At 45.0% G+C, this 20,791-nt stretch overlaps 1 protein-coding gene across 1 annotated transcript in view; it reads left to right on the top strand.

The window, feature by feature from the left end:
- The window catches only part of Fry (FRY microtubule binding protein), a 250,702-nt gene that overhangs the window by 129,924 nt on the left and 99,987 nt on the right, over positions 1-20,791 (top strand). The window contains exons 18-29 of the mRNA XM_038345555.1: positions 157-415; positions 3,692-3,874; positions 5,517-5,603; positions 8,514-8,773; positions 9,973-10,162; positions 10,722-10,846; positions 13,037-13,094; positions 14,088-14,179; positions 14,416-14,588; positions 16,216-16,376; positions 18,318-18,428; positions 19,823-19,977. Coding sequence (XP_038201483.1) covers positions 157-415; positions 3,692-3,874; positions 5,517-5,603; positions 8,514-8,773; positions 9,973-10,162; positions 10,722-10,846; positions 13,037-13,094; positions 14,088-14,179; positions 14,416-14,588; positions 16,216-16,376; positions 18,318-18,428; positions 19,823-19,977 — 1,854 coding nt within the window. The remainder of the gene's footprint in view (positions 1-156; positions 416-3,691; positions 3,875-5,516; positions 5,604-8,513; positions 8,774-9,972; positions 10,163-10,721; positions 10,847-13,036; positions 13,095-14,087; positions 14,180-14,415; positions 14,589-16,215; positions 16,377-18,317; positions 18,429-19,822; positions 19,978-20,791) is intronic.

Here is a 20,791-nt window from a genome sequence, read left to right as displayed (position 1 = left end):
ATATAAAATTAAACTTTTTTAAAAAAAAAGTATTCATTTAGGTCATTTATTAAGTGAGACTCATTTTCAACCACAAGCAGAAGTAGAGAACTGCGTATTCTTTCATCCACCGCGAAGCAAACGGAGGCCTGCCCGCTCATCGCTCTCTTTCCCCAGGCTCTCCATCCACATGGATGATGAACTGCGGCACATCGCACAGAACTCTCTCCAGGGGCTGCTGGTCGATTTCTGTGACTGGCGGGAAGACGTCCTCTTCGGCTTCACGAACTTCCTGCTTCGGGAAGTGAACGACATGCATCACACCCTCCTCGATTCCTCCCTAAAGCTGCTGCTGCAGTTGCTCACCCAGTGGAAGCTGGTCATGCAAACCCAGGGAAGAGCCTACGAACAAGCCAACAAAATCAGAAACTCCGAGGTGATTCCCCCAGCCAGCCCACTCACTGCACACTTTTATGGAACACACACACACAAAGACAGTAAGTTTAGTCGGGCGGTGGGTGCTTCAATCCCAGCACTCGGGAGGCAGAAGCAGGTGGATCTCTGAGTTCAAGACCAGCCTGGTCTACAAGAGCTAGTTCCAGGACAGGCTCCAAAGCTACAGAGAAACCCTGTCCTCCCTAAAAAAAAAAAACAGTAAGTTTAGAGAATCTTCAAAATTCTTCTTTCCGATTATGTATTACCTAGGACCTGCCTTTGATGCTAGCCCTTAGTTCTTCCGCCAGTCACATTGTGACCAAGAACTCAGGATACAATCTGTCTTTAGGTTGGACTTGTTAACGCCAACAAGGAGTATATAAAGAGTAGAAATTGTGGGGTTTTTTTTCCACCTGAAAGAATTATGATCACACATTTGTTTATAAAAACAAATGGCCAGTGTACTGGAGAGATGGCTCAGAGATTAAGAGTGCATACTGCAGGGCTGGGTGCCCTCTTCTGGCCTGCAGGCAGATGTGCAGACAGAACACTGTTTACATAATGAATGAATGAATGAATGAATGAAGTGCATACTGCTCTTTCAGAGCAGCCAAGTTCAATTTCCAGTACCCGTGTCGGATGACTTGAAACTTCCCATAATTCCAACTCCAGGGGATTTGACACCTCTGGCCTAAATGAGCACCCATAATCTTGTGGACACATACGTACACATAACTGAAAATTGTAATAAATCCTTAAAAATAAGGACAAATGACTAAAGGATTGAGAGCTAGAACTGGACAGGGATGTGGGCATCGAGACAGACGAGGGTAGATCCCATGGTTAGCTGTCTACCAGGCTGTGGGCATTGAGACAGACGAGGGTAGATCCCATGGTTAGCTGTCTACCAGGCTGTGGGCATCGAGACAGACGAGGATAGATCCCATGGTTAGCTGTCTACCAGGCTGTAGGCATAGAAACAGATGAGGGTAGATCCCATGGTTAGCTGTCCACCAGGCTGTGGGCATCGAGACAGACGAGGGTAGATCCCATGGTTAGCTGTCTACCAGGCTGTAGGCATAGAGACAGACGAGGGTAGATCCCATGGTTAGCTGTCTACCAGGCTGTGGGCATTGAGACAGACGAGGGTAGATCCCATGGTTAGCTGTCTACCAGGCTGTGGGCATCGACACAGATGAGGGTAGATCCCATGGTTAGCTGTCCACCAGGCTGTGGGCATCGAGACAGACGAGGGTAGATCCCATGGTTAGCTGTCTACCAGGCTGTGGGCATCGAGACAGACGAGGGTAGATCCCATGGTTAGCTGTCCACCAGGCTGTGGGCATCGAGACAGACGAGGGTAGATCCCATGGTTAACTGTCTACCAGGCTCTGTGGGCATCGAGATAGATGAGGGTAGATCTCACAGTTGGCTGTCTACCAAGCTATTTTGTTTTCCTACTTAGCAACTTACTTGTCACTCGGTCCTGTACCCACAGAGATGAAAATGCCATCTTAGGGTTTCTTGAGAATGAATGGTAAAAATGAATTCAGCAATCTGGGAAGGGCCTTGAAGAGGACCAGATTCTCAGTGCCACACGGTGAGCTGACAGTGGCCGTGCAGATGACTCTGGTTCTGATAGACAGCGTCATCAGCGGCTCCGAGGTCTGTGTGGACTACAGGTGGCACAGCAGCACCCAGGGAACAGTGAGGGTAGTGTTCAGATCCTGGTGTGCAACACGCACAAAAGACAGCACAAAAGACAGCTGCCGGAAGAGCAGGGATCCTGAATGGCATGGGCCCCAGGGGGTTAGTTGTCTTTGCTTAAGGGTCATGTGACTGCAGTGTGGGGACTTCCAGAACAGTGTCCTGTAAACAAGCAAAGCTTGGGTTAGATTCCTCCCTTGGCAAATGTAAATGAGTGTGATGGTTCACACCTCTAATCCCAACACTTGGGAGGCTGGGGTAGGAGGATCGTAAATTTTAGGCTAATCTGAGCTGCATAATGAGACCCCATCTCCAAAAAACAGGTAAAAGGAAGGGAGAGGTAGCTCTGCAGTGGAATGTACATACTGTTTTTTCCAAAGGACCTGAGAACAGTATCACGGAGTTCAAAATTGTCTACTAATTCCAGTTCCAGAAGATCTGATGCCTTCTTCTGGACTCAACCTGCACTCAGGTGCACATACACCCCACAGGCACATGTGTGCAGTTAAAAACTAATAAAGCGGGGCTGGAGAGATGGCTCAGAGGTTAAGAGCATTGCCTGCTCTTCCAAAGGTCCTGAGTTCAATTCCCGGCAACCACATGGTGGCTCACAACCATCTGTAATGAGGTCTGGTGCCCTCTTTTGGTCTGCAGACAGAATATTGTATATATAATAAGTAAATAAATCATTAAAAAAACTAATAAAGCCTGGCGATGGTGGCGCATGCCTTTAATCCCAGCACTCGGCAGGCAGAGGCAGGTGGATCTCTGTGAGTTCGAGACCAGCCTGGTCTAAAGAGCTAGTTCCAGGACAGGCTCCAAAACTACAGAGAAACCCTATCTCGAGAAAAACAAAAACCAACAAAAAAAACCCAAAAAAACTAATAAAAATATTTTTAAAGTTTTTAAAAAATAAATGCAAATAAACAATAATGACTACTCGTCCCCACCACCCCACCCCAAGAGAACCTAAATTCTCTAATGAAAAATCTCCAACTTTGGGTTTGACCTGTGCCTGGGAGTAGAGAACTTGCCTGGTACATAGGATGCTCTAAGTTCAGCCTTCCCAGTACATATATACCGTACCTCCCGTGTGTGTGTGTGTGTGTGTGTGTGTGTGTGTGTGTGTGTGTGTGTGCGCGCGCGCGCGCGCGTGCATGCACACACATGTGAGCAAGTCTCAGTAAAAACTAAAAATCTTTGGAAGTTCAACTCAGTTGTGACTTTGGTCTACAGCAAACTTCAGTGGAACAAATTAGACGCCTTTGACACAGGTATCGCGTAATCCCAAATGGTGCGGCCAGAAGCAGGACTCGTTCCTTCTCTGTGAACAGCCTTTGAACCGTCTTTTCTCACCAGAGCCAACAGATGGCTGGCGTGATCGCAAAGCACCCATTGATCTGAAAAGCAAAAAAGGGAATTAGGATATTTCATGAATAATAATCAATTCACACGTTCTGTCTCTAAGCTCTTACAATGTTTTCTAATATGGCAGAGCCAAGTGTGCAGAAAAGCTGTGCTCCCTCCCTTTGTTATTCTGCTAAACTCGGAATGTGTTCCTTCACGACAGCTCATTGCCAATGGCTCCAGCCACAGGATGCAGTCGGAACGAGGCCCCCACTGCAGTGTCCTCCACGCTGTGGAAGGCTTTGCTCTCGTCTTGCTCTGCAGCTTCCAGGTGGCCACACGCAAACTGTCCGTGTTGATACTCAAGGAAATCCGAGCCCTCTTCCTTGCCCTGGGTCAGCCTGAGGTATGGCGTGTTCTCAGGAAGTCTAGCCATTCCTTCCAACAGCTAGAAATAACACGTTACTGTTGTCTGTATGCAACATGCATAGCATCAAGACTTCGTTGTTGATACACTGTTGGGTTTTTAATTGGGTAGTGGCTTTTTGTTTTCTTTATTTTGTTTTGAGACAGGATCTGGAACTCTGTGGACCCAGCAGGCCTTGAACTCACAGAGCCCTGTCTGCCTCAGCCTCCTAAATTCTGGGATGAACACCATTCTCAGGCTATAATTTGAATTCTTTTAAAAATCCTGCTAACTGATTTTAAGGTTTTGTTTATTGTTATTTTATGTGTATGAGTGTTCTCCCTGCATCTGTGTGTACCATGGGCATGCAGGGTCCCTGCAAGCCAGAAGTCATTAAGCCTGTTGGAACTGAGGTAGCAGACAGTTGTGAGTTGCCCTGTGGGTGCTGGGAACCGGACCCTGGTCCTCTCTGCTGAGCCATCTCTGCAGCCCCCTATACTAGCCTTCATTTTTTTTTTTTTTGGCTTCTTTTGAGCATCTCATACTGCATTTACATCATTTCCATACAACGCTCTCCCCACTTCAACTCCTCTATGTCCCCGTCAGTTTCATCCCCATCTCTTTCTTGACTATGATTGTTGTGTATATATTATGTATTGATAACCTGCTGAGTCTATCTAGTGTTGCTCCTACAGACATGTGTTGGGCTGACCACAGATAACCTGCTGGAGGCTTATCCGTGGAGAAGACTAATTCCTTCTCAGCAGCCATAAACTGCCTGTAGCTCTCCATCTGGGGGTGGGGCCTCGTGAGACTTCCTTCATCCACCCTGGAATACCAATTGTACTGGCACTGTTGAGATTTCATGGGCATGACAATGCCCTTCATCTACTAGAGGCAAATCATGTATTCTGACAGTGACTGAAGAGACCATTTCTAATTTACTAAATGATCCTACTTGACTAAGAATTTTGCGATTGATTAAGTTATGGGTCATTTTTCTCGGTGTTCTACATCCATCTAATTAAGAAGATGCTATGTATTCACTAGAGAATAGACTAGGAGAAGTAATACATCTTCTTGTTTAAAAAGTCACGGTGCCAAACCAAACAGCTTCATTTCGGTGACGATGGGAAAAACATGTCCTCCCAAGATAAGAGGCGGAGCTGCGCAGTCTGTGGGTAGCACAGGATGTGGGGGTCTGTCTATAGTATGTTTTCTTTGGGACTAACAGTCAGTCACAGCCCCCATTATCAGTTATCCTGGCGAGCCAGGGACCCCAAATAAGGAGCATTCTAGCGTCCCAGCGAGGCATGTTCCTGCAGGGTTTCTGTTCCAGAAGCTTATCACAGAGGCATGAATGCCGGTCTCTGTGACTGGTATACAAGGCGGGTATTTAGATTCTCGAGTGTGTGCGGGTCTTTGAAAGTGGAGCTTTCATTATCTTTCCCTGGAAACCGAAAGCCTGTGTATCCTCAGGACCACAGGGCTGTAGTCCCTGCCTTCTCTCTCCCGACACTCAAATCTCTCTGGGAAAACCTTTATCGCGCTCTGGCAGGCTGTGCTGCTCCGTGTCCTGGGCTGTGGGGTGGGAGGGAAGGACGCATTTCCCATGGGTGTAACTGACTCCTCCTTCGCACAGGATGATGACAGGCCGATGATTGATGTCATGGATCAGCTAAGCTCTTCCATTCTTGAAAGCTTCATTCATGTAGCGGTTTCAGATTCGGTAAGTAAACTTGTGGTCCCAAATGCTATCTGTCGTCAGATGTAAGTTCTGAGCCTATCTCTAAAACAGAGCCAGAAACCATGTGTATAAGCATAAGACTCCCAGCCGGCCAATAGCCTGAGGTACGGAGAGCCTGGAAGACAAGATTAGCTTCTCAGATAATTGCACTGAACACGTCTGGAAAAAAATAAAAATAAAATAAAATTCAGACAAAATTTGAACTTTAGAAATACAAGTTAATATTTTTTGAAAACTTCAATTTCAAGAAAAATTACTTGGGGTTCTTAAAGAAAATTAACTTACTTCAATTACTGTCTTTAATATTTAATCTTTGTTTAATTTTGTACTTAACGTTGTATACTACAGTAGTCTCAATATGCAAACTCTACTTCTGTATTACTTGGTAGCTTACATGGTGGTTTCATTTTCACTAGCTTTGACCCACACAGTTATTAAAACTCAAAAATATTAAGAGGGAAAGGAAGGACTGGGGGAAAGGTTAGCTCAGGGACACAACACTTGTTCATTGCACACGGTGGGGGGGGGGGATAGTTAGCTCAGGGACACAACACTTGTTCATTGCACACGGGGGGGGGAGAGTTAGCTCAGGGACACAACACTTGTTCATTGCACACGGGGGGGGGAGAGTTAGCTCAGGGACACAACACTTGTTCATTGCACACGGTAGGGGGATAGTTAGCTCAGGGACACAACACTTGTTCATTGCACACGGTAGGGGGATAGTTAGCTCAGGGACACAACACTTGTTTATTGCACACAGGCATCAAGTGTCACCCTCCCATTGCCACACAAACAGAACACAATTGCTGGGAGGCACGGACACCCGGAGTCACACGAAGGGTCCGCTGTGCCCCGTGCTGGCTCAGGCTCCGGCAGAACTCCACCAGCTGCACGCACACTGTCGTCATCCGAAATGCAGAGTGGCCATCTCAACGCCCCGAGCAAGTAGAAGGAAAATTAAAGCTGGCTTTAGATATCCATCTTTCAAAACAGAAAAGTCCAGTGAGTGAACCGAGCCTGGGCCCATTGCAGCTCCACAGATAGGCAGGGGAGTCTGGGGGTGACGGGAGAACACACATAGCTCTATCCTGCCACATAGCAGATGACTGCACTGTTGGAGGGAATCTGTTAGCTTTGCATGGCCTTCCCTGACTCGGAACATAAAGTGCTGGCTTTCGGCAATAATAATCATGATAATGGCTAAAACCACCAGCCAGGCACTGCAGGCCAGAACAACCAGAGTAAAGAAGCATACATCCTCTATGTGACAGTTACTTGAACATGGGATGGAATGGTCACTGCAGTTTTTATACATGCACATGTCCTTTTCTGTAGATAACCGTTCCATGTATTCACATGATTTCCTCCTGTGTTTGCTGGAGTCAGACCTTAAGCAGGAGTCAGCACCCCGCGCTTCAGAAGAGAAGGGAACGCCAGCAATGTGTTTCCACATCCGTGGGATTCCCAAAACAGTGTTAGGAGAGATCAGTTATAATGGCTTAGTCACAAATGAAGGAGGAGAAAGAATGTACTCGGGGACTCTGCCAGAACACAGGTCCTAGGCAGAGCACTTCACAGGGTCTCATCCCTCTGACTCTAAAGGTCCGATTCCACCAGCCCAGTAATGAAGGCCAGATCTGTAACGTTTACCCAGGGGAGTTCATGGCCCCAGCAGATGAAACGTACCACTTTATAAAGGCATCACAAACACTATCTTGGAACAATAGATGTGTTATTTAAAAAATTGGTATTACCATGGCTTCAGAGATGACTCTGTAGTTAAGAGCACTGACTGCTCTTCCAGAGGACTGGGTTTAATTCCCAGAACCCACATGGCAGCTCACAACTGTCTGTAAGTTCAGTTCCAGGGGACCTGACACCCATAGAAAAACAACAATGCACATAAAATAAAATAAATTAATTAAAAATTAGTATTGCTTAACTATTGATTAAAATACTTAAGAGAATAAAATGTAAGAACTTATCAATTCATACCTATATTATTTACCTTTAAAGAAATGTTTGAAATATATTGGCTTGACGTCATAGGTTAAAAGATTAAGTGCAGATGTCATCTCAAAAATCATCCAGAGAACGCCCTTCATCAAAGGGACAGTGTCCACTGTTTTTCCAAACCGCAGGCAAAATGCTTCATTCTAATAAAGAGGAAAACCACCGTGAACACATGCACACACACAGATCACAAGAGCGAAAACACATTTATAAATCCACACTTGAATAGTTCTTCAGGATTTTAAAATTATAAATCTGGGACTAGAGAGGTGGCTGAGTAGTTGAGAGCACTTGTTCTTCAAGAAGACCAGAGTTTGGATTCTCAGCACCCTCATGGTGGCTCACAACCGTCTGTAACTCTAGGGCCTAGAAATACACTGCCCTCCTCTGGCCTCCACAGGCACCAGGCACAGATGTGGTGCGCACACATGCATGCGGGTATAGTATTCATTACATCAAATAAAAATAAAACTTAAAATTATAAACCTGTGGTCTGGGTGTGGTGGTATATGCCTTTAATCCCAGCACTTGGGAGTCAGAGGCAGGCAGATCTCTCTGAGCTCAAGGCCAGCCTGATTTACATAGCAAGTTACAGGCCATGAGACCACATCTCAAAAACCAACAATAAAAAATGAATGACTCTAATCATTGAACTTTATACTTACTGTTGCTCGTGGACTGGCAGAGAGTCTCAGTGGATTCACACAGACGTCACACGTGATGGGTGCAGGATGGGTGTTGCAGATCCAAAGCTGGCCCATGGAATCAGAGGTCAGGAAAGGCCCTGTGCAAACAGGAGTAGCAGCCTGAGCCCTGGTGAGGACAGTCGTGTCTGTCTGTCTGTCTGTCTTTGACCACCCGCCTCTTTGCCCGCAGGCCACGCTGCCGCTGACCCACAACGTGGATCTCCAGTGGCTGGTGGAATGGAACGCCGTCCTGGTTAACAGCCATTACGACGTGAAGAGCCCCTCCCACGTCTGGATCTTCGCGCAGTCCGTCAAAGACCCCTGGGTCCTCTGCCTCTTCAGCTTCCTCCGGCAGGAAAACCTGCCGAAGCACTGCCCCACAGCCCTCAGCTACGCCTGGCCCTACGCCTTCACCCGGCTGCAGTCGGTGATGCCGCTGGTAGACCCAAAGTAAGGTGGCCGTGTGTTCTCCTTGCTTCCTCCTTGCTTGGTTCTCTCCAATTTTCATTTCGTGTAAGGAGTTGGGCTATCGTAATCTTCTCTAATTGTTTTAATTTCCCGCTCTAGAATCCTTAAAGTAGAGTAGAGATTTAAGCAACATACCCTTTCTAGAACAAGGGTTGGTTTTTCTTTTCCTTTAATAATCCTGCCCATCCTTGATAGATAGGTGCCCAGTTGGTTGCACCCTCCTAACAATCTTTATTTAACAAGTGATATTGACAGACTGGCTTGGTAGCATATGCCTACAATCCTAGTATTCAAAAGGCTAACGTAGGGTTGCCATAGCTCAAGGCCTGCCAGGCTATATACAGGCAGGCCTATATAGGCCTATATAGATCCTATCTCAAACAGAGCCCCCAAAAAATTCATCTTCAAAATGAAGAATTTGAGCTAAGAGATGGCTCAGTGGTTAAGCTATACATACTGATCTTGAAGAAAACCCAAGTTCAGTTCCAGCACCCACATTAAGGGGTATGTATAAGGGTGATATTTTACTCTTTTGGCATTTTGAGGGGCCCGCCACCCAGTTCCCAAATAAATCACACATAGAGGCTTATTCTTAGTTATGAATGCCTGACCGTAGCCTGGCTTGTTTCTAGCCAGCTTTTCTTATCTTAAATTAACCTGTCTACCTTTCTCTCTAGGCTTTTATCTTTCTTACTCTGTGTATCTAACTTTCCTTCCTACTCCACAGCTGGTGGGGTGGCTCCTGACAGCCTTCTCTCCTTGTTCTCTTGCTGTTCCTCCTTCTCCTTTCTTCTTCTGTGTATCCTCTCTGCCTGCAGCCCCGCCTGTCCTTGTTCCCGCCTCACCATTGGCTGTCCATTGCTTTATTAGGAACATCAGTTGTTTTAGGCAGGCACCGTAACAGAGCTTCACAGAGTTAGACAAACGCAGCATAAACAAAAGTCACATGCCTGAAAATCATATTCCCCAACAAAGGGGATTGAATGGCTCACAACCCTCTGTAACTCCATCTCTAAGGTATCCGATGCCCTCTTGTGGTCTCCATAGGCACTTACACTCATGTATACACACACACACATACACACACACACACACACACACACACACACAATTAAAAATAAAATAAATGAAAATCCAACAGGGATTTAGTTTTACCTTTGTTTTTGTCTCTGTATCTCTAGCAGCCCAATCAATGCCAAGAAAACCAGTACTGCGGGCAGTGGAGACAACTACGTCACCTTGTGGAGAAATTACCTCATTCTCTGCTTTGGAGTTGCCAAACCCAGTATTATGAGCCCAGGTCACTTACGAGCGTCCACTCCAGAGATCATGGCAACGACCCCCGATGGTACAGTGAGCTACGATAACAAGGTGACATGACAGGCTTCAGAGGAATTATTCTGTAAGGGTTCTTTTAGCTCATTTGTCTAGCGTTCCCAGTGCGAACCGCACTGTGCCTGCCATCTGGAATAGCATGGAATCAGATTCTCTTCCGACACATTTCCAGATTCCGTTAAGCATCTCTGTGAATAATTTACTGCCCCTCTCCCATGAGTGCAGAATGAAAGATTAAAGATTAGGAACCTTGCATTAGGGAACCTTGCGTTCATCAGAGCCTCAAGGTTGGGCTTGTATCCCCCGCGCCCTCTTTCCCCCTTCACTAATTGAATGCCTCAAAACCACAACTTTATCCAGTGATGGTCTTAAAGATAGTTTTGTTGACTTCGATGGTTTAAAAGAAAAATGCAGGTTTTTCTTTAGGACTTGTACCCCGCGTAGGAAATACTTCAATGGTACTGTATTAAATGTATGGGTTTTTAAATGGTCTTTCCTGGAGGATGGCAGTGCCTTGGGATGTGACTCATCCACGTGCAACTCTTACCACTCAGTTACCATGTTCTCTTTGTCACTTCAAGTCACCTTGTTTCAGGCCATTGGCACGCCATCGGTGGGCGTCCTGCTGAAGCAGCTGGTGCCTTTGATGAGGCTGGAGAGCATCGAGATCACAGAGTCCCTTGTTTTAGGATTCGGAAGAACAAATTCCCTTGTTTTCAGGTATGGTTCTTCTAAATAATACATGTTTCTGCAATTATGGTTATCTCTTAACTCCAGCTTGGGGGGTAACAGATGCAAGCTGGTATCTGGGGTGCTAATGGGCTGTGCGTGGTGTCCTTCGTGCCATGGTTTCAAGGTAAGCAGCCTTCCTTGCAGCTTTGATTTTATCTCTCAAATTTTCTTTCAGTGGCAAGCTGCGTCTTAGGTAACTATAAGCGGAGATAATTCCCTGTCCGTCCCGTTAGCCAGACTTTGCGAAGCTGCAGTACCAGAAGGGTAGTGTGTAATCCCTGCCATTCCTCCAGCAGACTCAAAGGTGACACATGAGTGGGACTCACGGGGCAGGCTCGAGTCACATGAACCATCTTTCCAGAAAGCATCTTTGTACCTCAATCAAACTGGCTTTGTGATCTTATAGTCAGAGATCTGAGGCAGTGTCCAAACCTGAGGGAGATGCCCTGAAGTGATAGTGCACACTAGTTCCCGTGCTTAGCCAAGACAGATGAGGATGGCGGGAATATGCATTAAACAAAAGCTTCCATGCAGTTAGGAAAGAAGACTCTCCAAACATCTCGCCCCGAACAATAAGTAAACATGGCAAGTCCTGACTACGATTTTACCAAGAAGCCAGCATTTAGCCAGTTATTAATTAGCTAGGTTAGCTTTCAGAACATAACTCACAGTTCCTGAAATCAGCCAATGATCTTTCCCAAAGACCTGCCAAGTCCCAGAGCACAGCTTGCGCTCTCTCTGTGTTCCTGGAGGAAGCCGTGGCCCTTTAGCTAGCCAGCCACGGCGTCTGCGAAAGCTCCGCGAGCCTCAGTTTGCACAGCTGCATGCTGAATACAGCAACTGAAGTGAAGTATGTCTCTAGTAAAGCAAGCAGCTGGACCAATAGCTCAGCCTTTAGTTGAGAGCCCTGGCTGCCCTTGCAGGGGACCTGGGTTCACTTCGCAGCGCCCTCTTCTGGCCTCCATGGGTACTTCATGCATGTGCTGTGCAGCTGTACTTGAAGACAAAACAATCCTACACCTAGGAACAAAATTAATCTTTTTTAAATTTTAAACCAATTTGATGTAGTGGAATCTACCCCGTTATTTGCTGAGAGGATATATTAAATGTGTGTATTCACATAGAAAAGAACTTGGTAAATGAATGATAAGTAGGAAAGGGTTATTAATGTTATCAACAATTGTTAGTATTACATGCTATTAGTGTTGCCGTATCATTAATACTGATATAATGTCCTCTGATATTGTGTGTCAATGTTATTAACATCATACATTATTAAATGGGATTCTTTGATGTAGGAATTCTGTCTTGATTTGAGTGACAGAGACTAACCCTCAGATTTTCCTCTCAGCACAGAGTGCTGTGGATTCTCATCAGCCTTACTGGCTCCCTGGAGGGTGGTGCTTAGTAACCATGAGTATAGCATGCAGCTTCCAAACTTGTCTAGCTGCAAACTAGATCTCATGTCTGTTTTAACATAGCAGTTCAGAAATAATTGCACAAAAAAAGACGATTCATAACAAGTATAAACAATAATTGGAGATTTGGAAAGGCAGGTGAAATAAATACATGTTTGTGTTTGTGAATAATGTGTATATATGTATACATATACTACACATATAAAATACATACAATGTATATAGATGTATGCATATAATACATATACAACACAGAGAAATGTAATAAGATATATACTAATCAAATATTTTCACTACACATGAAAGGTTTTAATGAAAACTGCACTACTTTATCTCTTTCTATAATTTGCATCTGTCAAATAGCATAAGTGTAAGCTCAGCTCTGAAATACAGGTTTTGTGTTTTAAATCTATTACCTGTCCCCAAAGTGATTCAATATTGACTCTCTTTCTTTCTGATTGGACGGAAAGGTTTTTTTAAGGACAGAGACTCTGTCTTACTTATTTTCAATCCCCTAGCCCGTTCTGAAGTCCCTGGATTTAGTAAGTACTTGGGAAGTACTGTTTCATTGTTCAGAGAGGGTGTTCTACCCGAGCCATGTGCACAGCACTGGAATGCAGGCAGATACTGCACAGAGTATCAGGCAGGGAGATCGCCGGAGGCTCTGACTGGTAGTCAAGGGAAATAATGATGCTACTTAGGCTGGAATGGACATGCTGGTGACAAGTTTCATATCAACGATAAACTTTTCCCTCTGTAGAGAGCTGGTTGAAGAACTCCATCCATTAATGAAGGAGGCTCTAGAGAGAAGGCCGGAGGTAAGGTTCAGAAGCCCCGTCACAAAGGCCTGACTCATTTGGACAGTGGTGTGACCTTCCATCCCTTTTGTTGTCCCCTGAAGAATACAAACACCCCACCCTGCTTCTAACAGTGAACCTTAGCACGTTAGATTTTGTTATTTTCTCTAATTTCCAATAGTTAAGTGATTCAGAGTTTAAACCCAGTACTCAGGAGGCAGAGGCAGGTGGTTCTCTGTGAGTTTGAGGCCAGCCTGGTCTGCAGAGTGAGTTCCAGGACAGCCAGGGATGTTACATAGAGAAACCCTGTCTCAAAAAAAACAAGCAAATAAAACAACAACAAAAACCAGAAATCAATGACTAAAGATACCATGTCTCATTTAGCTTATGGTATATCCCTCAATATTATTTTCCCCAAAATGAATCCATCCCTGAAATTACTTACAATGTACCAAGACTGAAACATAGTAAGATATGCTACAAGAAAGAGCAGAAATCTGAGGCTAAGAGTGGCTCTTGAGAGCACTGGCTGCTCTTTCAGAGGACCTAAGTTGCTCACAACCATCTATAACTTCAGGTCCTGGGACTCTGGTGCCCTCTTCTGCCTTCCATGGGCACTACACATACCAGGTACACATACATATAGGCAAAACACTCAAACAAATAAAAGTAAGTATTTTTAAAAAAAAAAAAAAAAAAAAAAAAAAAAGAAGTAGCAGAAATTTAGCAGCCTGAAGAATAGCACGCACTCACTGAGCAGACTCAGTGGAGAGTGTCCCCCGCGCTCTCCAGTCACTCCAGACAGGGACACCTCTGGACACAAGGTACACCACTCAACAATTCCACCTCATATATTCTTTCTGCCTTCCTTACGGTGTTTTCCTTATAGCCCGGAATAACTGGCATTGTCTCTACTGAATAGGAAGAGGGGACAATGCACCCCTCTTACTTAGGAAGTTCGCACTGTATTGTCCTTGACAGTAAGCGTAAGTGGCATTACCTCTTACTGTGCAGAACAAGAAGCGTCGGGAACGGAGAGACTTGTTGAGGCTACAACTTCTTCGGATATTCGAGCTCCTGGCGGATGCGGGAGTGATAAGCGACAGGTGAGAGTCATACTGAACTGGCTGCCTTTTGCCAGTCTCCTTTTCCGTTTCTTCTCGTCCTTTCGAATATATTACTTCGACAAAGATTTTGTTAAGGTGCCCTTATCTTTTCTCGTACTCCCCTGGCACGTAGAGACCAGATCCGCTGTGTGAGTTCCAACCGTTTGTGCTGACTTCAGGAAGCATTTGCTACTCTGTTGCAGCTGGTTTAAAGGCTCCCTCCCCCTTCCTTCCAGCACAAATGGAGCCTTAGAGCGAGATACCTTGGCCCTTGGAGCGCTGTTCCTGGAGTACGTGGACTTGACCCGCATGCTCTTAGAAGCTGAAAATGACAAAGAAGTTGAAATTCTTAAAGACATCCGAGCACATTTTAGCGCCATGGTTGCCAACTTGATTCAGTGTGTTCCAGGTAATCCACCATGTCTAGCCTTTGGGCTGGGTGACACACATTCCTCATGACTGCTCCTTCCTGATTCCTGATGGCCTGCATCTAGAGCTGGGTAGTTGGCTTTATTTATCCTGAGACACTGAAAATACACAAGACCAGGTCACCTCAGCATAGTGGAGTCACCAAGGGAGCGACCATCGGAATCACATTTGGTCTTGTACGCGTTGCTTCTATCTTGGCTTTGGTCCTGGTCTGAAAATGAACTGATACCATATTGAAGGAAGGAATTCAGAGGAAACCGTCCCACAAGCTTCATTTTCTCCTGTGGCCTCTGTACTAACCTGATTTCAGTCTGTTCTGTCAGTCAGCAAACTAGAATTCTGTAGCGTGGAATTCCTTTTAATCTTTTGGTTTAACTGGGCATCTTATAAAGACTATGTGGAACATTTTTCTTCGACTATAGGCGTATGGAACAAAGTAGATGATTGACTTGGTATCAAAGTTGTTGTTAACCTAACTGTAGTGGTCCATCTCATATTTAAGGACCTTAAACTACAATTTAAGTTTGATTTCTTCAATAATGTGAAGTACATGTTTTTGAAATAATATAAATTATATTCCACTATGTTCTCCCTAACAGTAGGGAACAGTGGTCACAAAAATTTATTCTTTATACCCAAAAGTTAAGTAGAAAGATCATTTAGAGCCAATGGTTCTCAACCTGTGCATCGTGACCGTTTGGTGTCCAATATCAGATATCCTGCATATTCGACATTTATATTACAATTTATAACAATAGCAAAATTACAGTCATGAAGTAGCAATGAAAATAATGTTGTGGTTGGGGTCAGCACAACATGAGGAGCTGTATTAAAGGGTCGCAGCATTAGGAAGGTTGAGAGCCACTGAAGCAGAGTGTCTGCGGGTCACAGTGTCTATTTCTCCTCCGACTCTGGGTGTAAAGGGTACACACAGAAACTTGTGGCGCAATATATTTAAAAAGTCAAGCTTCTGGGGAGCTGGAGAGATGGCTCAGTGGTTAAGAGTATTGCCTGCTCTTCCAAAGGTCCTGAGTTCAATTCCCAGCAACCACATGGTGGTTCACAACCATCTAAAATGAGATCTGATGCCCTCTTCTGGCCTGCAGGCAAACACACAGAATATTGTATACATAATAAATAAATAAAATATTTTTTAAAAAAGTCAAGCTTCTGTAGATAAAAAATGGGAGCTATGGGGCTGGTGGTGTAGCTCACTGAGAGAGTGTGAGCCATGTTCTAGCCTGAGCCACAATCAGAGGAAAGGGTTCACGGGAATACTCTAGTCCTTGGGGATGGAGAGACTGGATCAGGTACTGCTCATGCAGAGGACCCAAGGTTGGCTCCCAGCACCTATATCAGGCAGCTCCCAGCCACCTGTAACTCCAGTTCCAGGTGATCCAGCACCTTCTTCTGGCCTCTGTGGGCACCTGCACTCATGCATCTGCCTGCCCATGGAAATACATGTATACACATAATAGAAAGATTACAAAAAAAAAACTTTAGGGAAAGTGGAAAATTTTCCTTCCTCCACAACTCAAGAATAATATTCACTCGTGCTACGATTCTGTTCAGTCTAATAGACACTGGTTCTGTGTTGTTCTCTCTAGTTCATCATAGAAGATTTCTCTTCCCCCAGCAAAGCCTGAGGCACCACCTTTTCATCCTGTTCAGTCAATGGGCCGGCCCCTTCAGCATTATGTTCACGCCTCTGGATCGGTACAGCGACAGAAACCACCAGATCACGAGATACCAGTATTGTGCCCTAAAGGTTGGTTTGTGCCATCGGTGGTCTCGTCTTTTAAGCTATCAATCATGCCTTAGCGATAGTTAACATAAGCCAGGCGGTGGTGGCACACTCCTTTAGTCCCAGCACTTGGGAGGCAGAGATAGGCAGATCTCTGTGAGTTCGAGGCCAGCATGGTCTACAAAGCCAGTTCCAGGACAGCCAGGACTGTTACACAGAGAAGCCCTGTCTAGAAAAACAAAACAAAACAAAAAGTTAAAATAAGTCATATAATACAACAAAACATATGTACAGATATAAAAATTCAAATGGATATATGGACACGTGTCAATATAAATTCGGTAATTCCAACTGCATAATTGAAGATGTGTGTAAATTCATTCCAGTTGGGCTCACAATTGCAAAGTGTAAAATGTTGTCAAGTTATTGCTTTTATCCAGTGTTTGTTCTGTGTGAGAAGTTTTACCGGGGCTGGAGAGATGGCTCAGAGGTTAAGAGCATTGCCTGCTCTTCCAAAGGTCCTGAGTTCAATTCCCAGCAACCACATGGTGGCTCACAACCATCTGTAATAGAATCTGGTGCCCTCTTCTGGCCTGCAGGCATACACACATACAGAATATTGTATACATAATAAATAAAGAAATATTTTAAAAAAAGAATAGTTTTACCTATTTATCCCCGAGGTTACCACATTGCTAATTAACTCCCAACCTCAACCAACAGCATGATCCCATTTTCACCTAAACCTGTCCTTAGACATCCACACTGTGAAGAACTTCACATCTGAAGCAGTGCGGTCTTTTACTGGTTACTCTTCCGTCACTGCAATAAAATGCCATGACCAAAAGCAGCGTAGAGAAGGAGCTTATTTCTGCTTGTGGTTCCAGAAGGCTGGAGTCCTGAGCAGAGCAGGCTGATGGGAGCAGGGAGCTAGCTAATCTTTACCACACACACCGGAAGCAGAGAAGGCAGGAAGCAGGGTGTGGGTGTAAACTGTCAAAGCCCACCTGGGAGGGATGATGTCCCTCCCTCCATCAAGTGTTAGATCATGTTAGCCTACGGAGGGTCATCGCTCATTCAAACCGCTGTAGTTGGGCATCCTAACGGCCTTTAGAGAAGTAACTGAGTTATCATTGTAACTGTGTCAGGTGCCATTGTAACTGTGTCAGGCGCCATTGTAACTGTGTCAGGCGCCATTGTAACTGTGTCAGGAGTCATTTACACTATAAGTTGATGCTATGTGCAACTCATGGGTGCCTTCAAATGGTTGCCCTGATGGTCACGTACACCTGCCGAGCACAGGTTAGTCAGAATCTCCTTTTCTCACTCTCTCCCCATCCCCTACACCCCCCCCCCACAAAAGACCTAAAGTTTACATTCTTAATTGCATTTAACTTTGGATCAAGGATCACAAGTATTTTTGTACTATGGAAAATGCAGACAGCTAGATTTACCTTATAAGCAGAATTTGCCTCACTTGGAACAACTGAAAAAAATTTGATTTGAATAATTGTAAAATAATCATTTTGTTTATTCTTTCTTTATAAACACGCGTTATAATCACCGATGTAGATGTCCATGAAACTATAGATTTTTAACTTTTATTTTTAAAACTGAAATCTGGTGGGGAGATTTTTATTGACTCTACTAAAGCATGCTTTCAAAATCCCGGAGGAATAACTGTTACTAAAGAACCACCATGAAGCCAAGCAATGACGGTGCATGCCTGTGGTCCCAGGCAGCTGAGGCAAGAGGATTGCAAGTTCAAGGCTAACCTGGGCTATCTAGTGAGACTTTGTTTCTAAGATAAAATAAAGGCCGCACCCAGATTTGCCCGTGGTGTTTTTTAAAGTCAGGTGGATCCTGGCTTTATGGGCTGCTCCTGGTGTTTTGTAAGGTCAGATGGATCCTGGCTTTACTGCTGCTCCAGGCTCCATCTCCAGATCCCACTGTCTCTAATTCCAGGCAATGTCAGCCGTGCTGTGCTGCGGCCCTGTTTTTGACAATGTTGGCCTCTCCCCGGATGGCTATCTGTATAAGTGGCTGGACAATATCCTGGCTTGTCAAGATTTGCGAGTAAGTATGGAGTCAGAAATCCCTTGCTTTTTTTCACCTTACCTTTCCCCCCACGGCTACACCCGTTTTCAGTACTTAGGTGCACTGTGCTGTGATGTGCCAGGCCCCAAAGGACGGCGTCATTTACCCAAACTGACCACAAACTGAACCATAACGTGGAGTCTCATGACAGCCTGCATACTTTGAATACAAACTACATCTTTTATTCTCAGTGTCATTAAACTAGTAATTAAATATAATTAAAATATTCTTCCCTGGGAGCTGGAGAGAGAAGGCTCAACAAGGAAGAGTGCCGGCTGCCCCTGCAGAAGACCTGAACCGAGTTCCCACCGCCCATGCTGGACAGTTCACCAGCACCTGGGACGCCTGCTCCAGGGAATCCAGTGCCCTCCTCTGGCCTCCTCCATCCCTCAGATGCACGTACACAAACACACAGAGAGATGGACACGCGCACACACACACACACACACACACACACACACATATATATATATATATATATATATATATATATATATATATGCTTCCAGATAGCCAGTAGAGCAAATAACAATGTTAACTGGAAATCATCGTTAAGTGAAGAATAATGGAAATATTAAGTTAGCAATTTGCAAAGAAAGCCTTGCTTAAAAGGAAATGCATTAAAATCTAAGTGTATATTGGAGGGAAAAGGACTCATCATCTGTGACCCGTTTATCTTAAGAAGATAGTAAAAGAAATAACCAAGTCAGAAAAACAATAGGACAGACATTAACTAGGGGAAATCTTTGATAATAATGAACATTGCATTAGTGACTTCCGTTCCATTGACAAAATACCCAACAGAAACAATTGAAAGGAGGAAAAAATGATCATCGTCCATCCTGGTATGGAGGGCATGGCCATCAGAGTGACCCTGCTGGGGTAGAGCACTAAGACTGTTCATGCGATGTTGGCCTGGAAGCAGGCAGAGAGAGCTAGACAGAGACCCACCCCTGGAGACGTACTTCTGCCGGCTAGGCCCCACCTCCTAAAAACTCCATAGCCAAGACAGACCTCAGCTGGGCATCAGGCATTCAAGACAGGAGCCTGTGGGAGCATTTCACACTCACACTACTGATATAACAAATGCAGAAGCCAGGCCCTTCCATTTTGACCCCATCGCAACTGCCAAGAGTGGATGACTTCAGGAAGAGGCAGGCAGCATTACCTTCCCAGAGTCCGGGGGAATCTGTGTCCCTGCAGGCATCACTCCATTGACCCCCTTAAGGAAGAGTGTGCGGTATAAAGTTCAACCCAAGCAAGTGCTCTCCCTCCGCTTTCTGTCCGCTTACACGAACTGCGTCCCATCATACGCATTTCACTAGAATATTTTCTCATGAACAAGGAAGAACTGATTTGTTCCGTGTCCCCAGGTTCATCAGCTTGGCTGTGAAGTTGTCATCTTGCTCCTGGAACTTAATCCTGACCAAATAAACCTTTTTAATTGGGCCATCGACCGGTGTTACACAGGCTCCTACCAGCTGGCGTCCGGCTGCTTCAAAGCCATAGCGACTGTGTGTGGAAACAGGTATGGGTTCTCCTAACTAGTGGTTAGTGGCAGTCGTGGTAATGCTTGCTCACCAGGACGTGAGGAACAGCGGCCTGTTGGGCAGTTATCTTTAAAGTGACTCCTAGGAGAGCCCAGAATGGCTTCTGGGTCCTTCACAGAGAAGCCACCTGCTCTAAGTTTCCATGCTATTGCTAATTCCATTTGACCAGGAGATAGTTCTCAGTGTCTCTCCTTAGAAGTGTCCAGACAGTCACAGTGAAGCGTGAGATTAGAATTTGAAAAGAATAAAGATGATACGCTGAAGGAACTAGAGGCACGTATACAAGTATCCTGATCGTGTTAACTGTGAGCCCGAGAGCCAGCTGCCCACCAAATCAAACCCAGGAAACAGAACTATTTAAATCCCCTCTGTTCAAAACTTCAGAAAGAATGTGGGAAGGAGGAGTAGGTCCTTAAGAGTCTGAATAATTACACTTATTTGAAAATGTCCTGCCGGGCGGTGGTGGCGCACGCCTTTAATCCCAGCACTCGGGAGGCAGAGGCAGGCGGATCTCTGTGAGTTCGAGACCAGCCTGGTCTACAAGAGCTAGTTCCAGGACAGGCTCTAAAAAAGAGCTGCAGAGAAACCCTGTCTCGAAAAACAAAAAACAAAAAACAAAAAAAAAAAAAAAGAAAATGTCCTGATTTGCACCTGGGGTCTCACACATGCTAAAACTGCCCTCCACCACTGAGGGACACCCCAACCCAAGGATTGTGCTTCTAAAACCACCATCCTTATTATATAACAGGTGAATTCATGAAGCTGTTTGGCCCTACAATAAGTGTAACAATG

The sequence above is a fragment of the Arvicola amphibius genome, chromosome 10 (assembly GCF_903992535.2).
Source record: "Arvicola amphibius chromosome 10, mArvAmp1.2, whole genome shotgun sequence".
Taxonomy (NCBI): domain Eukaryota; kingdom Metazoa; phylum Chordata; class Mammalia; order Rodentia; family Cricetidae; genus Arvicola; species Arvicola amphibius.
This window is presented reverse-complemented; position numbering and strand designations above follow the sequence as displayed.